This window comes from Vulpes vulpes, chromosome X (assembly GCF_048418805.1).
Source record: "Vulpes vulpes isolate BD-2025 chromosome X, VulVul3, whole genome shotgun sequence".
In the NCBI taxonomy this organism is placed as follows: domain Eukaryota; kingdom Metazoa; phylum Chordata; class Mammalia; order Carnivora; family Canidae; genus Vulpes; species Vulpes vulpes.
This window is the reverse complement of record NC_132796.1, coordinates 118,588,401-118,610,634: the sequence shown is the minus strand read 5'-3', so window position 1 is coordinate 118,610,634 and position 22,234 is coordinate 118,588,401. Positions and strand designations below refer to the sequence as shown.

Sequence of the window (22,234 nt, the reverse complement as noted above, 5' to 3'; positions counted from 1 at the left end):
TTACTCATTGCTATGAATATCCAACTTTTTAAATAAATAAGACATAGTTTATAAGCAGTAGCAAAGACCAGTAGCATATAAAAGATACTCAAAAACTGGAAAACACCAGGAAATCTTACTATATAGTATTTGAATAACAATATTTTTGGATCTCTTAGCAAGGTAAACAGCACTACATAGGATCAAAAGTCAAAACTGCCAATTTAAGGGTTTATTTTGCTTCTCAAACTAATTCTTGAAAGAACACTTGCAGACTATGCATGTATATATTGTATATTGTATACTATGCATGTAGATTTATTAATGTACAATTTATAAGAATGACTCACCATTACCAGAATACAGGGCCACAAACATACACTTAAAATAAGCAGAATCAACTGATAAGATCATCATATACTTCTTTACTGATACCTGGACATTTTACAACTTCTGACTTGATATGCCAGCATTTCTTGGTCTTGCTTTTGACTTGACATTGGTAGGTTTCTTCAAATAAGTAATATGTCTATGTCCATTGTTAAGATTTAGTAGTTATAGGAGAATTATAAAACTTTTTCCATTTTGCTCATCTTTCAACTATTTTTAGTTGAAATAATATATAGTATTTAATATAGTATTTAATATTCAGAAAAATATATAAATTTTCTAATAAATGCCAGGAAAGAATTTCCACATAGAAACAATATTCAGGAAAGTGGTTACTTGTGGTGGGGTTGTGTTTTAAAAGGGACACAAACAGTGCTTCTGAGTGCTGATTATATGGGATGTTAAGTCTGGTGTTCAGAAAAGATGACTGGAGATTTAATTTAGGTGACATCCATAAAAATAGCATTTAAAGCCATAGGTGAGGAGAGATCACTTAGGAAATGACTGTATATAGATAAAAGTATCAAGGATTGTCTCCTTAGTATAATATTTAAAGGCTACAGAGAAGAGAATAACTCAGGAAATATGGAGGCGAGGAAAGGTGAAGTATGAGGAAACTTAAGGAAACACATCATCCTGAAAGCCAAAGAAAGTGTATTAAGAAGGAAAGAGTGATTTAAGTTCTTAAATTCTTAAGTGGGCAGTGAAAATAAGCCTTAAAATAATCTCTAATGAGGGATGCCTGGGTGGCTCAGTGGTTGAGCACCTGCCTTTGGCTCAGGTGGTGATCCTGGGGTCCTGAGATCGAGTCCCACCTCGAGCTTCCCACAGGCAGTCTGCTTCTCCCTCTGCCTATGTCTCTGCCTCTCTCTCTGTGTGTCACTCATGAATAAATAAATAAAACATTTAAAATAAATAAATAAAGATGGCCTTCCTAACCCCGAAGTCATGGTGCATCATGATAACTTTTAAAAAGTAATAATCTCTAATGAGAACAAAATGGTGATTACCAGAGGGTAGGTGGGTGGGAGGATGGGTGAAATAAATGATGAGGATTAAGAAGTATACTTGTAATGAGCACTGGGTGATGTGTGGAATTATTGAATCACTGTAATGCACGCCTGAAACTAATATAACACTCTATGTTAACTATACTGGAAATAAAATATAAAATAAATTGACAAAAACCCCATCTATAATGAGGAAGCAATTCTGAAATGGTAGAGTAAGGACTTCTGAAAAATCTCTTCCATAAAACCAAGGAGAGCTCAAAATTATCAAAATAAACTTTCTCTAAACTCTCACCAAAGGCTCACAGCATCTACGGAGTGTTATTCAAGAAAAGTACTTATTCTCAGTAAAATCAGGGAGCCCTGTTCCCATCATCTTCCTCTGCATTCTGACGAAGCCTTGAAGATTTTGTAATAATAGAAAGATCAATCCATCAGGAAGTTATCATGATTATAAAGATATATGTACCTAACCACAGAACCCCAATATACATGAAGTAAAACTGAAAGAATTTAAAGGATAAATAGACAACAGTAATAACTAAAGATTTCACTACTCCACTTCTAACAGATCACTAGACAGAACATCAACATAGTAATAAAAGCTTTGAACAAAATTATAAAACAACTAGATCTGACAAACATACCACACTCTACCCAACAGTATCAAAAAACACACTATTCTCAAGAGCACATGGAACATTTCTCTGGAGTAGACCATATGTTTTTTTTTTATATTTTTTATTGGAGTTTGATTTGCCAGCATATAGCATAACACGCAGTGCTCATCCTGTCAAGTGCCCCCCTCAGTGCCCATCACCCAGTCACCCCGCCCCCCCGCCCACCTCCCTTTCCACTACCCCTTGTTCATTTCCCAGAGTTAGACCATAAAACAAGACTGGGTAAGTTTAAAAGTATTAAAATAATATAAAATGTGTTCAGTTGAATGAAATTAGAAATAAATAAGGGAATTTGAGAAACTCACAAATGTGTTGAAACATGCAGTTCTACATAAACAGTGCACTCCTAGATAAAGAATGGGTCAAAGAAAATATCACAAGGGAAATTAGAAAATATTTTGAAATGAATGAAAATGATGCACAATATACCAAAATTTATGGAATGTAAAGCTTAAAGCAGTGTTCATAGGGAAATTTATAACTATAAGCCTATATTGAAAAGACAGATAAAGAAGTAATAATCTGACCTACTTTAAGAAGCTAGAAATAGAAGAGCCAACTAAACCCCAAACAAGTAGAAGGAATAAAATAATAAATATTGGAGTGAAATTAAATTAGAGAATAGAAAAATATTAAAGAGAATCAAAGAATCTAAAAGTTGGTTCTTTGAGAAGATTAACAGAACTGGTAAACCTTTAGCTAGACAGACAAACCCAGAAAAGAAGAATTGAAACTACTAAAACTAAAGGAAGGGACATTACTACTGACCTTACAGAAATAAACAGGATTATACAGGAATACTATGGGCAAGTGTAGGCCAACTCCTTAGACACCCTAGACAAAATGGAAAAATTCCTAGAAATATACAAATTACTAAAACTAAAGAATAAATAGAATTTTTATTGGACCTATAACAAAGCGATTAAATTAGTATTGTAATAATTCCCCCCTGAAAAAACAGACCTAGATGGCCTCACCATTGAATTATACCAAATATTTGAAGAAGAATTAAAACTGTCTTCACAGAGTATTGCAAAATATAAAAGAGGAGGTAACGTTTCTTAACTCATTCAATCTGGTCATTATTACTCTGAAAAAAAAAAAAACACAAAGACACAAGAAAACCACAAATATTTATTATGAGGATAGACAGGAAAAATCTTTAACAAAATACTAGCAAACTGAATCAAGCAACTTATAACCAACTGATTAATTTTTTTTAAACCTATTGAACTTTAAAACTGTATTGTGTTCCATTTCTTAATTTATTAGATTCCGCATTCTGGTTGTTATATACCTCTTTAACTTTATTTCCCTTTTCCCTTTTGCATAGCAAAGCTAAAGTAACAGAAGGAGGCAATGAAATGCTTGTGCCATCATAGTCCATCCAGTATATGTTGAAAGGGCCATTCTGGGAATGCGATAGTTCTAATCCTCTGGTAGCTCTCCTTTCTGCAGCATCCATCCCCCAATACACACACTCTATCCCTGCTCTTCCATGAAAATAGAATGATTGGAACTGAGAAGAAAGGGTAGGGAGGAAAGGTGTGGGAGGAAAGCTGAAACGTTAAAGGAGCCCAAGGTACATGAAGGAAAGAGAGAAGAAAGAGAAAGGCTAAAGGAGAAGAGTTCTATTCCCCAGTGAGTGAATGAATTTCATCATTATCTATGACTTGCAAAAGCTACAATTTTAAGGTCATGTAAAATTCTTCCTTAAATGTCCTCCATTCCTTTCTTAATCTTAATGAAAAGCTATCAGTTATAATCCATTCTACCTCTGAAATCTCTTCTCTGTCCCACTCAGTTCAGCCCACTCTCTGTTACCATATGTTATGCTTGTAAGGGTCACTTACACCAAATATTGTGATGGCCTCTTAACTGATGTCTTAGCTTTAGTTTCACTATTTCTAGCCAGTCATTCATACTGCAGCTAGCACAGTCCTTTAAAAGCATATATTTTGCTATATCATCTCTCTACTTCAGGCACCTCCACAACTAATAGCCTATGGACTAAAACTCTCATTTTTATTGTAGGCAACTAGGGCAATATTACCTCAGCTTCTCTCTAGCCTGTAAATCCAGGGATACCATTAATTTCCTTAATACTGATGCCCTTGTATGCTTTTTGCCTTTGCTGTGTTATTCTTTTGCTAAGAATGTCCTTCTGTCACCTTTTAAAAGTGGTCTCATTTTCTAAGCATTTTCTACTTTATGAACCCTTCCCTCATATTCTACTCTGGGCAGAAGCAATGGCACCACCCCCACCTACCGCCACCATGAGTGCCTTTAACTTCTGTTTACTATTACAGAGTTAGGCTGTGAACAGTCAAATAGTTTTCAATTTGTTTTTTGAATTTATTTCTCCTTCTTCCTTCTCTTCCTTTTTTAGTTCCTGCCTTTCCGACTTTGACCTTCTTCATACAAGAAGACATATTTCTCCATAAATCCCTCTGTTCCCATATATTAGTGTCAAAGAAATGAAACTATTTCTTTTTGCTTAATGCAAATTGTTACTCTGGGCCCAATGAAGTTTCTAAGGTACTGATAGCTGCATGTTTTATTGTCACATCTGTACTAGGACATGCTAGGATTTCTAGGGCCAATATTCAGGATTATCTGCTCAAAGTAGTCAGCTTAAGTTAAGAGGCCCACCAAGAAATTCATTTTCTTTCTTAGGGGTGAAAAATATCTTCCATCTGCTACACTTTTCCTGAACAGACATGTTCTAGTCTTTACATTGTCAAGATCTTGAGTATATTGGGCAGAGCATCTCATTATCTTTTAAACATAGGGAGTAGGCACCTGAGTGGCTCAGCGGTTGAGCATCTGCATTTGGTTCAGGTTGTGATCCCAGAGTCCTGAGATCGAGTCCCTCATCAGGTTCCCGGCAGGGAGCCTGCTTCTCCCTCTGCCTATGTCTCTGGCCTCTTTCTCTGTGTGTCTCATGAAAAATAAATAAAATCTTTAAAAAAAAACATAGGGAGTTGTAACCCCCTAAGTAGCAAAGATAAGAATATATATATATATCGGTCACGGTATAACGGTAGTGAAATGGTCACAGTCCCTCAGCAAGGTGCGCAGGGGGGCGGGCGGGGACGGTGCGGCCACCCCACCTCCACCCGACGCAGAAGGGCAGGCTCCGTCTGTAAATCAGCTTGCAGGCATACCCCAGCTATGCGTGAGTGATAAGGGGAATAACTCGGCACATAATGAGCAGAATTCCCAAACACCATCTCCAACGGACTGCCCGTTGTTCATTCTTAGGAGGCAAAGTTCCTTGACCTTGCACGGCTCTGACCCGGAGCAGGCCCGATGGAGCTTGCTGACCGCCATCCACTCGGGGGAGGCCGCGGCCAGGCTGAAAAGGGTTACTGTTCCATCAAATACAATATCCGTGAACGGAAGGTCAAGACTCAGCCATTCCATGTCCTCTGATGCCCAAGATGGCCACTAAATGTTGCCCTGTTACAATGCACACCTCACCTCTGCTTCACAGAACAACTTCATACTAATGGAGAATGTTGGCAAATGTATATTCAGATGTACACTAATATATTGTCAAAGTGTAAGAATTTGTGCTGTGGCTTTTAATGCCAAAAGAAGAATTACAGAATTTATAAGTTATGATATTTTTTGGCCTTTTGTTTTTGCCTTAAAAGCTGAATATGCTGCTTTAGAACTTTAAGACAAGGTGTTAATGGCTTTCATTTTTTTTTCAAATGAGAAATAGTCACCTTTTGTTGATTTCACTTACTGACACATTCTCTACAATGGTGACTTCGACAAAAGGATACATGGAGATTCGTAGACTTATATTTGTGTGACACATAGCAAATGTAGATCTAACATTTACTGCCTCAATGTTACAGTTTAATTGGAAATGTTTATAAGTTATATTAAAGTCTCTTTTGGCTGAAAGTATGATCTAGAGAACTAATATCAAACAAGTATATTCAGTTCAACAGTTAATTAAAATGATGAATCACTTAAAAAATACATATATATATTGGTAATTCTCTGTTTAGGAAGAGTAGAACCCCAAACATATATACTGAAGATGGAAGGCACTGGGGAAAATGAGAGGACAGGGCCTTGTGATAGTCTTCACTTAATAGTCTTATAAGTCTTAAATACGGGAGTGAGAAAAGTCCTGAGGAGAGGATTTCCCTTTCCTCTTGGTAATAATAGTGTAAAGATCTACAATTCCATTTGGAGCCCCTAGATATGCCATAGGCAGCAGTGGATGCTTTATTTCCAAGGTTGAATCACAAAGGACTATAGCTGTCTATAGGGAAGATCTCTAGACCAGAAGTTGCAAATTGGTGATTTGCAAATGTGATTTGTTTGATCTATGTAGTGTTTATAACTTTTAAAATTATTAGCAAAGATTTGAAATTTGGGAGATGTCACATTAAACCCCAGATTTGTTTGTGTTTTATGAAATCAGAAGATATGACAAAATTGGTCTCAAATTCTCACATTGTCACAATCAGCTAAGTGGTGGTTGTCCTTGTAAGTGGGCATGTGCTTGTCCATTCCCCCAAATCTCCATCCCTCTCCCTGAAAAAGGGTCCAGTGTCATTTGCCATTAGTCAACTCATTTGCACCTTTGTATTACATATAGTAGAATTAACAGCTCCTAGGAGAATTAAGAGGAAAGTGACATAGTTCTTGCTATCAAAACTTAAGGAAAAAAAACAAAGACTGAGAGAACTGGGTGGCAGGCACTGAGTGGGGCACTTGACGGGATGAGCACTGGGTGTTATTCTGTATGTTGGCAAATTGAACACCATAAAAAATAAATTTATTAAAAAAACAAAACAAAACAAAACCAGGGGAGTTTGCATTTCCTTATAAAAATGAAGAATATTTCTGCATCTTTACTATGCATACAAAGTATGCCTTTGTGGAGAAATAAAACCAGATATTAACGTTATGTAATTTGTTATAAGGAACTATATATAACTGATATATAAAAAGGATGTACAATGAAAGTCTTAATTAGCTTTAAAACAGACTGAAAGTTCAACAGGTTTTGTGTTTAAATGCATACACTGAGTGTTGCTGCTGGGAAATACAATTGTATATTAAGCAACAAAACTTCCCAGGTATCAAAATATTTTATAGATGCCAAATTTATTTTAAAAATGTCTATTGCAGAAAAATTATATGTTGAACTACAAGTATTTTTGTTTGTTTTGAATAAATGAGACCATATATAGGGCATATTATGTGGAAAGCTGGATTTCTTGTGGTATTTTCTTCTGTAGCTTATGAGAGTGCAGATATTAAAAAATACTTCAGAGTTTTGTATATTTTTTCATGATTTCAATGAGAATTTTGATGTGAATGAAGAAATTTTTGGCTGTTGCCTATTACAACCAAATCAGAAGATGGTTGGAGTATATTGAAAAAAGTCTTAAGAAGTATAATATAAGCAGACCACAATTAGTACATGTGAATGTTAATGTCAAACTTATTAAATGTATGTCCAATGTTGCAAAGTTTTGTAGAGACACAGAATTTATGTTTTTTCACTGGTAGATTCACTAGGAATTATTTGCTTTGTGGTAAAAGGCTTAAATAGAGCATATTATATAGACAGCAGCTGTCACCACCAGCTGGAGACCTCCCACTGACTTGAAGGACAGCTCAAAAGTTGGGTGAAATGAGTGAATAGTATGGTTTGGCTTCTCTTTATGAACCTAAGTGCCTGAGTTAGGGCAAGATGCTCACCCCAAACATAAAACCCACTGTACAAAGAGTAAATCCATGTCTGGAAAGAAAGCGACGTTCTTCCTTTAAGATACTGACTTAAGCTAAATAACCTCACTCCTTATTCTTTCACCATTTCCCTTACCCACAGCCCTATTAAAACTAATCCATACTTAAATTCTGTACACAACCTGGGAATTCCAAATACAAGACCTGACATCAATACTTTGGTGCAGAAGTAAAGGGGACAGATTTCCATTTTGCAAATCAAAATGGTAATAATTTTTAAAAAAACATTGTAATAATCAATTATTGCTATTTTTAATTTGAGGTTTTTATGTTTTTAACTTAAAATATCTCTACTATAATTTTTTGACCTTATATGCTCATCCCATGATAATTAAAATTGTACTACACTTCTGAAAGTTGATTTTTACAACTATCCTGATTTAATTATTTAAGATCCCACGCCTACAGGCATTTGATTTTGGGACATCTGCATTAGATAATATTTTAGCTATTCCTCCCCTTGCCTCTACTGCCTATCCTCCAACACAAGGAAAAGTTTAACAATTTCTTATCAGTCCAGAATACTGTGAAGGCAATTGAAAGAAGAGACCACTTTGGGTTCACTCCTGTCTACCCAGCATAAACTATAGTAGTTATTCGGTGAGTGTTTACTAGATGGGTGGATAAATGTAATTCAGTTGAAAACAGAATGCATACCCAGAACTCTTCCAGGATGGAAGCCGTATTTCAATCTCCTGCAAGTTCAGTTTTAAGGATAATTATTTTCTTTTCCTTTAAACTTCTTCTTGACCCTTTTCTCCCGTAGATGCCTATACAACAGCTGAAGTGGTTTATTCCTGGACTCTTGGGAAGAACAAATCTGTGGAAGTAGCGCAGGACGGCTCCCGCCTGAATCAATATGACCTGCTGGGCCATGTTGTTGGGACAGAGATAATCCGGTCTAGTACAGGTATTTATTTATTTTATTTAATAAGCATTTTTGTAATCAGACCACATACAAGTCTTATACCTGTGCCTTTAAAAACATGTAATCTTCAAAATAGTCTTGTGATGTCAGTACTATTATCCAAAGGAGATTGAGACATAGAAATGTTCAGTAATTTGCCCCATGTTACATTATGTAATATCAGAACCAAGATCTGAACTCAGACAGATTGGCTCCCAAACCAGTGCTTTTAACTATGATACCTTGCTTTCTAAATGGGTTAGAAGGTCAAGGACATTAAGGCTGGACTCTGGTAAAATAGAAGGCAGTGGAAAGCCATGGTGGTGGGAAAACTGAACTTTGGTCCTAAAGGTTTCATGAAGACATTTGCTCAACTCTGCCAATGCTGAGATGACAAATTAATAATCCAGGAGAGTCCAGGTACACAGCCAGGAGGTCCAAGAATGAACTACGGAATTATTTGTTAAGTTAATCACCCATCTCAAAAATAAGTCTGTCTGGCAAACCTTGCCAGGTCCTCTCAATAGCTAAATCCTTGGATATCAATAAATGGAACCTAGAGATTTATTTTGTAGCCATGAGTTCTGTTTAGAGACTGACCAGTTACAGGGGCCTGAGGAAGGAGATACCCTGAATCTGAACTAACTTTAGGGTATTTGGCAAAATGGAGTATATCTTGGGGACCCACATACCTTACAATATTTTTTGCTGTTAAGGGAAGGAACTTACAACACCTGTCTTGGTGAAAGACCTGAGTCCACAATTATAAATGAATTAGGGTACTCTTGTTTTTATTACATTATCTGGACACTGTTCCCACTTGCAATGTTATAGTATATTATCTTGTCTGTACCCTGTTTTCCCTTCACCGCAGGACCAGGGGAGGGTACCTAATAAAGAAGCATTTAAAATAGATTTCAGGGACAACAGGATTTCAAGATTTGGAATTTGGTGTGGTGAAAGACTATTACAGAGAAAAGACAATACTGAGGTATCAATGTGAAAACATGTCCTGTTGGAGAAACTGCAACTGGTTCAGAGTATAAGAGGTGAATGGTATAGAGAGTATGGGCCACAGGGCTGTGGACTGCTCTCTCTGAGAGGATTTTGGGGTTTGGCCCATGGAGTTGGTAATTGCTGGACCAGGCTGAGTAGCTGGGCAGGCACTAATGCACATAGCTGGCCCAAGTCCAAGAGTTCTCCCTCCAGCCAGTGTGAGTTAGCTGCTGGAGCCAGGTGCCTAGTTTTGGAGAAAGTATACAGGTGCTAGAGATGAATGTGCCCAGGCCACCTGGATTTCACTACTTCGCTCCAAAGAGCACCCCATGCCTCCACGGGTGGTCTACTCTGCTCCTAGGGCTCAGATTCTGGCTATGCCTTCTATCCTCTGGAAGCACTGAAAGTGTGGTCTGGGGCCAGTTGCCCAACTTCCCCAACTTGTTTTTTTCACACTGGATGTGTACCATGGTATAAGTATTGCCCACTGGTTGCAGACCTAGTGCTAAGTTTGCATGTCCTGACCTGTGAACTGGGCACAGGCCTTATTATTAGAGTGCTCAAAACCCACTTACTTCCTGGGACTCCGTGAAAGGGTAGGGCCAAGGGTACCTCAGCTGGACTTGGTGTGTATATGTAGGGGGTAGTCTTCCCTACCTAGACAGTGATTCTGCTCTCCCCAAGCAGGGGGAGGGATCAGAATCTTCAACACTGCATTCCTTCTGTCGTTTGGTACCCCTTAACGTTTTCAAGCAGAAGCCTTTGTCTTGCTCCTGGGTGCATCTGCATTGTGCTGCCTTTGCAGCTGGGGCCAGGACCTCCCTTCTGTGATCACATACTTGAAAGCATGCCTGTAAAAAAAAAAAAAGAAAAAAAAAAGAAAAAAGAAAGCATGCCTGTTCTCCATCCCACTTGAGCTGTGGGCAAAGGATCCAGGATCATAGAGGAGGTCATGTGTGTTTCCATGGGTGACAAGGCTCTGCTCAGAGCAGCACAGAGGGACCCTAGAGGCCCAGGGCACACATGACCACTGAATATCTACCCTGGGGGAGGGAAGAGAATTCCCTGCTACATCTGTTGGCTCCTCACTTCCCAGTCCTTCCTTGGCATGGCTCACTTGGCATCAACTTTTGAGATCCATCATTAGCTCTCCAAGCAGCCCCAGCTCCCATTTCATTTGGTTAAGCTCCTGTTTGTTTAGTTTTTATCACACAGGCAATGCACATTCATTATAGGAAAAATAGAATACACAGAAGAGCAAAATATGGAAATTAAAATATTCTTTAATCCCATCATTAACTGATTATTGTACATTTTGGTGTATAATCTTTAAGAAGTTTCCCTTTGCATTTTTTACATAAATACCATTGATACTGTTTTTAATTTAATTTTATATTTTAAGTTAGTTTTCTTGTCACCAAATATACAAAATCCAAATAAAATATACATGCATTAGTAATATTTGTATTGAAATATACTTGATATTATATTAGTTTCAGATATACAACATAATGATTCCACTTTTATATATATAGCAAAATGATTATCACAGTAACTCTGGTTACCATTTGTCAACATATATAGTTACCTTTTCTTTTCTTGAGAACTTTTAAGAACTACTCTCAGCAACTTTCAAATATGCAATACAGTATTATTAACTATAGTCAACATGCTGTACAGTACATACCCATGACCTATTTAGTTTATAATGGAAGTTTGTACCTTTTGACCACCTTCACCCATTTTACCCACTGCCCCTCCCATACTCTTGGCAACCACCATTCTGCTCTGTGAATCTATGAACTTGGTTTGTTTGCTTGTTTTTTGTTCTTTTTTTAAAAATTCCATATATAAGTGAGCTCATACAATGTTGGTATTTATCTGACTTTTTTAGCAATAATGCTAAATAAGGTCCACCCATGTTGTGGTAATTGGCAAGATTTCCTTCTTTTGATGGCTGAATAATATTCCATTGCATATATGTGTGTGTGTATGTGTGTGTGTGTGTGTGTGTGTGTGTGTATATACATGTATATATCTGTATAAAATGTATATACATTCACAGCACATTTCTTTACCATTCATCCATCAATGGACAATTAGGTTATTTCTGTATCATCTTGACTATTGTAAAAATGCTACAATTAACATGGGAGTACATATATCTTTGCATTAGTGTTTTCATTTTCTTTGGAAAAATACCCAGAAGTGGCATTGCTGGATCATATGGTAGATCTATTTTTAATTTTCTGAGGAACCTCCATACTAGTTTCCATAGTGGCTGTACCAATTTATATCCCATCAACCAAAGCGCACAAAGGTTCCCTTTGCTCCACATCCTTGCCGATACTTGTTGCTTCTTGTTAGTCAGTTATAAATAATAATATTTAAGCAATTAGAATAGGCATAATAAACATTAATTATTAGTTGTTTTAGGTACTTTAAAAAGAAAATTAAGAAGCACTCCAAGGCTACAGAATTCTTGACAGTGATTTGATTAGTATTGTTATCACTGGAAAGTGTACCATTTCATCGTGAAACTCAATAAAATAATATCTTCATTTTAATAGCCTCATATGTGTGGATCATCATCCATTTAACTAATCATTTAGTATTATCTTCTGTGTTTTATGCTATAAACAGCACTGTGAAAACCTTCTTTTCCTATATCACATTTTGTCCCTGTGTAATCATCTGCCTAGGAAAGTCAGAATATTGAGATTGCTATTTCAGAAAGTAGACACATTTTTCACAATTTCAATACATATTGACAAATTGCCATTTTAAAAAAGGTTAAACAATTCATGTTCCCATTATCAGTGTATTAGCATGTCAATTTCCCTTCACTATTGGCAATGCAGATGTAATGGGTTGAATTATGTCCCTCAAAAGATATGTTGAAGTCCTGATTCACAGTACCACAGTAAGTGACCTTATTTGAAAATAGATATAGTTATATTACATCTCAAATTAGTTTTGAAAACTGATACAACATGTATCAGTAAAGAGGTGGTTTAATGTATTAAATTCATTGACATAATACTATGCAGCTGTAAGAAGGAATGAGGACATTCTTGATGTATCATTCAAAGGAAATGTCTGCAGGATATACTGAGTGAAAGAAAGCAAAACACAGAACACTGAACAGTTAGGGATATATACTGGTATAAAGATAATATTTCTAGAAGGATACACAAGAGGTTGTTGTTTTTGTTGTTTTGTTTTTTAAAAAATAATATTGTAGAAATTACAACTTTTTAAAAAAGATTTCATTTATTTATCTTGAGAGATGGAGAAAGAGTGCATGTGAGCCATGAGCAGGGGATGGGGCCAAGGGAGAGAATCTCAAGCAGACTCCATGCTGAGCACAAGCCCTACACAGGGTTTGATCCCACAACCCTGAGATCATGACCAAGAGTCAAAAAAGAAAAGTCAAAAGAAAAAAAAAAAGAAAGAAACCAAGAGTCAGACAATCAACTGACTGAGCCACCCAGGTACCCCAAGAGGCTGTTAATCATAGGAGGAGAAATGAGATGGGTGGTTTGGGGGCTTCTATGGGAGAGAAACTTTTTGCTGCACATTCATTGATACCCTTTGATTTAGGAACCATATTAATATTATTACCTCACATATATGTGTATTGTTTTCATGTGATTATAAATTATGGACATTATTTTCTGGATTCTAAATATGCTACTCCATGTGGGGTCCAGCACATTAATGGAATGCTGGACTGGAGAAAGACCCATAATCTGTGGATGTTCAGTTTTATGAGTGGCTTTCCTCTCTGAATGCTCTCAGTCCTCAGTATGAAGTGCAGGCATACCTCGGAGATGCTGCCAGTTGAGTTTCAGACCACCAAAATAAAGCAAATATTTCAATAAAGTGAGTCAAGTGAATTTTTGGATTCCCTGTGTATATAAAAGTTATGTTTATAATACATTTTAGTTTATTAAGTGTACAATAGCATTATATATTATGTCAAAAAATGTATATACCTGAATTTTGAAAATACTTTATTCCCAAAAAGTGCTAGCCATCACCTAAGTTTTCAGCAAGTTATAATCAGTGATCACAGATTATCATAATAAATATAAAAATAATGAAAACTTTGAAACATTGCAAAATTTACCAAAGTGTAACACAGAGACAAGAAGTGAGCAAATGCTTTTGGAAAATTGGCACTATAAACTTGTTTGACAGAGGATTGCCATAAACATTCAATTTATTAAAGACACAGTATTGAGGTATTTACTTAAAGAAAACAACAATAATTAGAAAAGATATATGCACCTCTATGTTCATTGCAGCATTATTTATAATAGTCAAGATATGGAAGAAAATGAAGTGTCCACAATATACAAATGGATAAAGAAGATATGATACACACATGCATATGCGTGCACACACACACACACACACACACACACACACACACATACTAGAAAATTACTCAGCCATAAAAAATGAAATCTTGCCGTTTGGGACAACATGGATGGTCATAGGGGGTATTATGCTAAGTGAAATAAGTCAAACAGAAACACAAATACCACATGATTTCACTTACATGTGGAATCTAAAAACAAAACAAAAGAAATGAACAAGATATAGAGAAGACTCATAAATACAGAGAACTGGTGGTTTCCAGAGGGGAAGGGGTGGGTTATGGGCAAAATAGATGAAGGGGATTAAGAGGTACAAAATTCTAATTATAAAATAAATATGTTATGAGGATGAAAGGTAAAGCATAGGGAATATAGTTCATAATATTGTAATAACTTTGTATAGTGACAGTACGCTTATCATGTGAGCATTGTGTGATGTATAGTATTGTCAGATCACTTTTGTGCTCTTGAAACTAATATAACATTTTATGTAAACTATACTTCAATGAGATAAATAATCAAGTAAATGAAATGAGATATGCATGTAATTCTAAGCAGAGGACTCCTCTTCTTTGCTCCAGATTCAATATTGTGTTAAATAAATGAATAAAAAGTCCTCAAACTCTGTGTTTAGCTGTTCATACCATTCCCTATTTCAGCACCAATTCCATTTTCTCTCATTTGGCAAAATTACATTAATTTTCTAAGTAGAGGATGTGGATATATGATCTTATTTTTCCATTCCTAGAAATTTGACCATTTGTTAGAATAACATTTTTATTATTGTCACTGTATATATTATGTTTCTAGACATGTAGTCTAGATAAATATTCAGAAAATAAGAGTGAGACACAAAGACAAGTCAGAGAGATGGAGATGAAAGGAATAAAGAAGGAAAGAGAAAAGTACAGGGAACAGAAAAAGAGAATTGAAAGATGAACAAATTTAAGAAAATATATCCACTCAGTATAATGAGTTAATTTGCCAAGCTATTTAAAAAATCTTCTTGTGTCTTTCACAACCTTTGATACTAGTTAAATTGTGAATGTGTTTTACATTGTATTGTCAAATATTTCACATTTAACACAAATGGAACTTAATAGGCTGGAATGCAAAGGCAGGGGAAAATTCCCCAAACCACTTAGAGGGTCATCTTTCATAATCAGACACACAAAGAGAGGCATCAAGAAGAGGGGGAATATAATGATCCACTTTATAGAAATATATTCAGTTATATAAAGCATTAATTTGCTGAACTGTTCTGTATTTCTAATCCATAGATAAAAACTAATTTGTGAATACATATGCATTTTATGTTTTATATTGTACCCTTCAATATTTCACACACAACACAGATGGTACTTAATAAGCTTAATAGTAAGTTCTGTATTTCTAATCCATAGATAAAAACTAATTTGTGAATACATATGCATTTTATGTTTTATATTGTACCCTTCAATATTTCACACACAACACAGATGGTACTTAATAAGCTTAATAGTAAGCTGAGAGTAAGGGTGGAAATAAAATGAAGAAATTGTAAAAAAATCTTCCAATCTGATCAAAGCTTTGGTTCTTGCTTAGGTAGAGAAGAGTATGGAAAGAGATACAAAATTATCAGAGTTATATTAAGAGAACCTAGTCAGTTAATTGACACAGTGAATTAATTTGCTAAGCTTTCTAAACATTCACTTGTGATTTTTTCACCCACAGAAAGTATCTAGGCTATTAAAAAAATTTATTGGAGTTCAATTTGCCAACATATAGCATGACACCCAGGGCTTCTATGGTTACAACTGTTTTAGATCCCACACAGTATTTGTCTTTGTCTTTGCCTTATTTCACTCTCAATAATGTCTTCTAGGTTCGTCCATATTGTCAAAAATGTCAAGATTTTTTTCATTTTTTACAGCTGAGATAGTACTCTTTGTGTGTGTGTGTTTAACGATATATCACATTTACTTTATTCATTCATCCAGTGATGGACAGTTAGGTTGTTTCCATGTCATGACTATAGTGAATATGCTGCAATGAATATAGGGGTGCAGATATCTCTTCTATATACTGATTTTGTTTCCTTTGGACATACCCAGAAGTGAGCCTGCTGGATCATATGCTATTTCTATTTTTAAGTTTTTAAAAAACCTTCCATAGTAGTTTCCATAGTAGCTGTGCCAATTTATATCCCACCAATGATGCACAAGGGTTCCCCTTTATCCACATCCTTTCTAACACCTGTTATCTCTTGTCTTTTTGATGGTAACCATTCTATTAGGTGTGAGGTGATATTTCATTGTGGTTTTGATTTGCATTTCCCTGATGATTAGTAACATTGAGCACATTTTCATGAACCTATTGGCCATTTGTATGTCGTCAAAAAATTCCATTTAGGTCCTTGGCCCATTTTTAATTGGACTTTTTTGTTTGTTTGTTTTGTTTTTTTGCTATTGAGTTCTAAGAGCTCTTTATATATTTTGGAGTATAATCTTTTTTTAAGATTTTATTTATTTATTCATAAGACACACACACACACACACACACACACACACACACACACAGGCACAGACACAGGCAGAGGGAGAAGCCGGCTCCATGCAGGGAGCCCAATGCGGGACTCAATCCCGGGACTCTAGGATCACACCCCAGGCTGAAGGCGGCGCCAAAACGCTGAGCCACTCGGGCTGCCCTAGAGTATAATCTTTTGTTTTGTTTTGTTTTGTTTTGTTTGTTTTTTTAATAATAAATTTATTTTTTATTGGTGTTCAATTTGCCAACATACAGAATTACACCCAGTGCTCATCCCGTCAAGTGTCCCCCTCAGTGCCCATCACCCATTCACCCCCAACCCCGACCTCCTCCCCTTCCACCACCCCTAGTTCGTTTCTCAGAGTTAGGAGTCTTCATGTTCTGTCTCCCTTTCTGATATTTCCCACACATTTCTTCTCCCTTCCCTTATATTCCCTTTCACTATTATTTATATTCCCCAAATGAATGAGACCATATAATGTTTGTCCTTCTCCAATTTACTTATTTCACTCAGCATAATACCCTCCAGTTCCATCCACGTTGAAGCAAATGCTGGGTATTTGTCATTTCTAATGGCTGAGTCATATTCCATTATATACATAAACCACATCTTCTTTATCCATTCATCTTTCGATGGACACTGAGGCTCCTTCCACAGTTTGGCTATTGTGGACATTGCTGCTATAAACATCTGGGTGCAGGTGTCCCGGCTTTTCATTGCATCTGTATCTTTGGGGTAAATCCCCAGCAGTGCAATTGCTGGGTCCTAAGGCAGATCTATTTTTAACTCTTTGAGGAACCTCCATACAATTTCCCAGAGTGGCTGCACCAGTTCACATTCCCACCAACAGTGTAAGAGGGTTCCCTTTTCTCCGCATCCTCTCCAACATTTGTTGTTTCCTGCCTTGTTAATTTTCCCCATTCTCACTGGTTTGAGGTGGTATCTCACTGTGGTTTTGATTTGTATTTCCCTGATGGCCAGTGATGGGGAGCATTTTCTCATATGCGTATTGGCCATGTCTATGTCTTCCTCTGTGAGATTTCTGTTCATGTCTTTTGCCCATTTCATGATTGGATTGTTTGTTTCTTTGCTGTTGAGTTTAATAAGTTCTTTATAGATCTTGGAAACTAGCCCTTTATCTGATACGTCATTTGCAAATATCTTCTCCCATTCTGTAGGTTGTCTATATATAAAATTATGTCATCTGCAAATAGAGACAATTTTACTTCTTCCTTTCAAATTCTGATGCCTTTTATTTCTTTTTCGTACCTGATTGCTCCAGCCAGGACTTTCAGTATTATGTTGAATGGAGTGCTAAGTGTGGAGACTTATGTCTTCTTTTGATCTTAGAGGAAAAGTTTTCAACCCACCATTGAGTACAATGTTAGTTGTGCTTGCCATATATGGACTTTTTTATATTGAGGTACATTTCTTCTATACTCAATTTGTTAAGAGCTTTTATCATGAATGAATATTAAATTTTGTTAAATTATTTTTCTGCATCTGTTGAAATGATCATTGATTTTTTTCTTTCATTCTATTAATGTGATGTATCACAGTTATGGAATTGCAAATGTTGAACCATTCTTGCATCCCAGGGATAAATCCCACTTGAATCATGGTGTTTGATTCTTTTAAAGTGCTGTTGAATTTCTTGTCAGTATTTGTTGAGAATTTCTGTGCCTGTATTCTTTAAGGATATTGGCCTGTACAGTTGACCCTTGATCAACACAAGTTTCAACTGTATGATTCCACTTGTATGTGGGGTTTTTTCAAGAAATATATTGGAAAAATATCTGGAGATTTGTAACAATTTGAGGAAACTCACAGATGAACCACATAGCCTCAGAATATCAAAAAAAATTAAGAATAAGTTTGATACGTCATGAATACACAAAATATATGTAGATACTAGTCTATGTTTTTATTTACTACCATAAAATATATACAAATATATTATAAAAAGTTAAAATTTATCAAAAGTTATGCACATATACAGAAATGGCTCATGGGATCATTCACAGTTGAAAGAAATGTAAACAAATGTAATGATGCAGTGTTAAATCATAACTGCATAAAATTAACCACAGTACATGCTGCATTATATTAAGAATTTTATAGCCACCTCCTGTTGCTCTTATAGTGAGATCAAGTGTTGTGAGTATCCACTTAAAACACTATGTGATGCTAATCATCTCCCTTTGAGCAGTTCGTCTCTACAGTAAATTGTGTGTCACAGTAGAAAGTGATCTCTCATGGTCCTTGCATATTTTTCATCATGTTTAGTGCAATACCTTGAGTAACACCATGGAAGCCATACAAAGTGCCACTAGTGATTCTAAGAGAGCTTCTAAGATGCAGAGAAGTCATAACATTACAAGAAAAGTTCAATTGCTTGATAATGTACCATAGATTGAGGTCTACAGCTTCAGTTTCCCACCATTTCAAGGTAAATAAACCCAAAATAAGTAAGGACCATTACAAAAAGAAAAAAGGAAATTTGTGAAGGTATCACTGCAACCACATCTGCAGGTAAAAACCTTGTGTTTTTTATGAAATATCTTTGTTTTTTTCATTGAAAGTGCAGCTTTTATGTGCAGGATTGCTATAAGAAAAGCATATCTGTAATATGATTTAAGAAAAAGTGAAATCATTATATGTCAATTTAAAGTAAAGGGAAGGTGAAGGACTTAAAGTATGGGAAGTTAATGGCAGCAAAGGATGGTTTGATAATTTTAGAAAGAATTTTGGCTTTCAAAATGTCAAAATAACAGGAGAAAGAGATTTTGTAACCAAGAGGCAGCAGATGAGTTCCCAGACACCATTAAAAAATCATTAAGGAAAAAAGATATCTGCCTATACAAGTTTCTAATGCATAATTTCTAATGCACAAAATGAAAGTGACCTATATGGAAAAAATGCCACAAAAGACATTTATTAGTTAGGAAGATAAGTGAACACCAGGATTTAAGGATGGGAAGGACAAGACTAACTCTACTGTTTTGTGAAAATGTAGTCAGGTTTATGATCAAGACTGCTCTTATCTATAAAACTGCTAACCCTCCAACCTTGAAGGGAAAAGATAAATACCAGCTGCCAGTCTTTTTGTTGTATGGCAAGAAGGCAAACACTTCTTCTGGATTCTTCCATCAATGTTTTGTCCCTGAAGTCAGGAAGTACCTTGTCAGTAAGGGACTGTCTTTAAAGGTTTGTTTTTGTTTTTTTTTTATATTGAACAATGCACCTGGCCACCCAGAAACCCATAAGTTCAACATCAAAAGTATTGAAGTGGTCTACTTGCCCCCAAACACAACACCTCTAATTCAGCCTCAGCATCAGAAGGTCACAAGGACCTTTAAGTTTCATTATACATGGTACTCTATGTTAGAGATCATCAACTCTGCAGGAGAACCCCAATACAGAGAACAACATGAAAATCTGGAAGGATTGTAACACTGAAGATGCCATCAAGTCTGAAACAATCAATTCCTGCTGGAGAAAACTGTGTCCAGATGTTGTGCATGACTTCACATGATTTATGATAGAACCAAAGAAATAATGAAAGAAATTGTGGTATGGCAAAAAAAAAAAAAAGTGGGGATTGAAGGGTTTCAAGATATGGATCTTGTAGAAATTCAAGAGCTAATAGACACATCTGAGAAATTAACAGAAGACAACTTGATGGAGATGAGTGCTTCTGACCAGTGCCAGACAATGAGGAAGATGATGTAGAAGTAGTGCCAGAAAACAAATTGACATTAGACGATCTGGAGGAGGGGTTCCAATTATTCGAGACTGCTTTTGACTTTTTTATGACATGGACCCTTCTATAACATGGACACTGAAACTAAGGCAAGTGGTGGAAGAAGGATTGGTACCATATAGAAATGTTTTTAGAGAAATGAGAAAACAAAAACAAGTCAGACGGACATTAGAATGTATTTCTGTAAAGTTATGCTGAGTGTGCCTGCCTCTCCTACCCCCCTTCTATCTCCTCCACCACTTCCATCTCTGCCACCCATGAGGCAGAAAAACCAATTCCTCCTCTTCCTCTTCCATGTACTCAACTGGAAGACAAGGAGGATGAAGACCATTACAATGATCCAATTCTACTTAATGAATAGTAAATAATCATCATGGCCTATGTTGATTAACTTATCTGTTGTGTGTTTGTGTCCTTAAGTGAATATCTAATAACTGTAGCAAGAATTGTATGAGACATTATTGTGTCATCATCATTACCTAAATATTCATTGTGAAGAACAACCTGTGTTAAGGCTGGCATGGAAGTGGATAGCCAATCCTTACATTAACATAAAGCGAGTGATATTTAATATAAAACTAATAATGGGGGGGAGGGGCAAGATGGCGGAAGAGTAGGGTCTCCAAGTCACCTGTCCTCAACAAATTACCTAGAAAACCTTCCAATCATCCTGAAAATCTACGAATTCGGCCTGAGATTTAAAGAGAGACCAGCTGGAATGCTACAGTGAGAAGAGTTCACGCTTCTATCAAGGTAGGAAGACGGGGAAAAAGAAATAAAGACACAAAAAGCCTCCAAGGGGGAGGGGCCCCGCGAGGAGCCGGGCTGAGGCCGGGGCGAGTGTCCCCAGGACAGGAGAGCCCCGTCCCGGAGGAGCAGGAGCTGCACCAACCTTCCCGGGGGAAAGGGGCCCGCAGGGAGTTAGAGCAGGACCCAGGAGGGCGGGGATGCCCTCGGGCTCCCGGGGACACTAACAGGCACCTGCGCCCCGGGAGAGTGCGCCGAGCTCCCTAAGGGCTGCAGCGCGCGGTGGGACCCGGAGCAGCTCGGGGGGGCTCGGGCGGCGGCTCCGCGGAGGGGGCTGCGGGGAGGGAGCGAATCCAACAGCGCAGGCCCCAGAGCACAGGGCGCCGGGACACAGCCCAGGATCCGGCCTCCCCCGGGACAGGCAGAGGCCGGGAGGGCCCAGGACAGCAAGGACGCTCCTGCCCGGAGCTGAGCAGATCAGCGGCCCCGCCCCGGAGCCTCCAGGCCCTGCAGACAGAGAGCCCCGGAGCTACTGCGGGAGCTGACTCCAGGACTGCAGAGCTGGCCCCGCCACTGCGGTTGTTCCTCCTGGGGACTCACGGGGTGAACAACCCCCACTGAGCCCTGCACCAGGCAGGGGCAGAGCAGCTCCCCCAAGTGCTAACACCTGAAAATCAGCACAGCAGGCCCCTCCCCCAGAAGACCAGCGAGACGGACCAGTTCCAGGGGAAGTCAAGGGACTTAAAGTATACAGAATCGGAAGATACTCCCCCGTGTTTTTTTTTTTTGTTGTTGTTTTGTTTTGTTTTGTTTTGTGTTTTTTTTCTTTCTTTTTGATTTCTGATTGCTTCCCCCACCCCCCCTTTTTTCACCTTTCTTTCTTTTTCTTTCTCTTTTTCTTCTCTTTTTCCCCTTTTTTCTTCTTTCTCTTTTTTCTTTTTCTCCTTTCTTTCCTTCTCTCTCTCTCTTTCTCCTTTTCCCAATACAACTTGTTTTTGGCCACTCTGCACTGAGCAAAATGACTAGAAGGAAAACCTCACCTCAAAAGAAAGAATCAGAAACACTC

General features: G+C 37.2%; 1 protein-coding gene across 2 annotated transcripts in view; it reads left to right on the top strand.

Annotated features, from left to right (window-relative positions):
- GABRA3 (gamma-aminobutyric acid type A receptor subunit alpha3) overlaps positions 1-22,234 on the top strand; it is a 316,285-nt gene that overhangs the window by 248,799 nt on the left and 45,252 nt on the right. For both annotated transcript variants that reach the window (XM_072743596.1, XM_072743595.1), the window contains exon 7: positions 8,610-8,753. In XM_072743596.1, the coding sequence (XP_072599697.1) occupies positions 8,610-8,753 (144 nt within the window). The remainder of the gene's footprint in view (positions 1-8,609; positions 8,754-22,234) is intronic.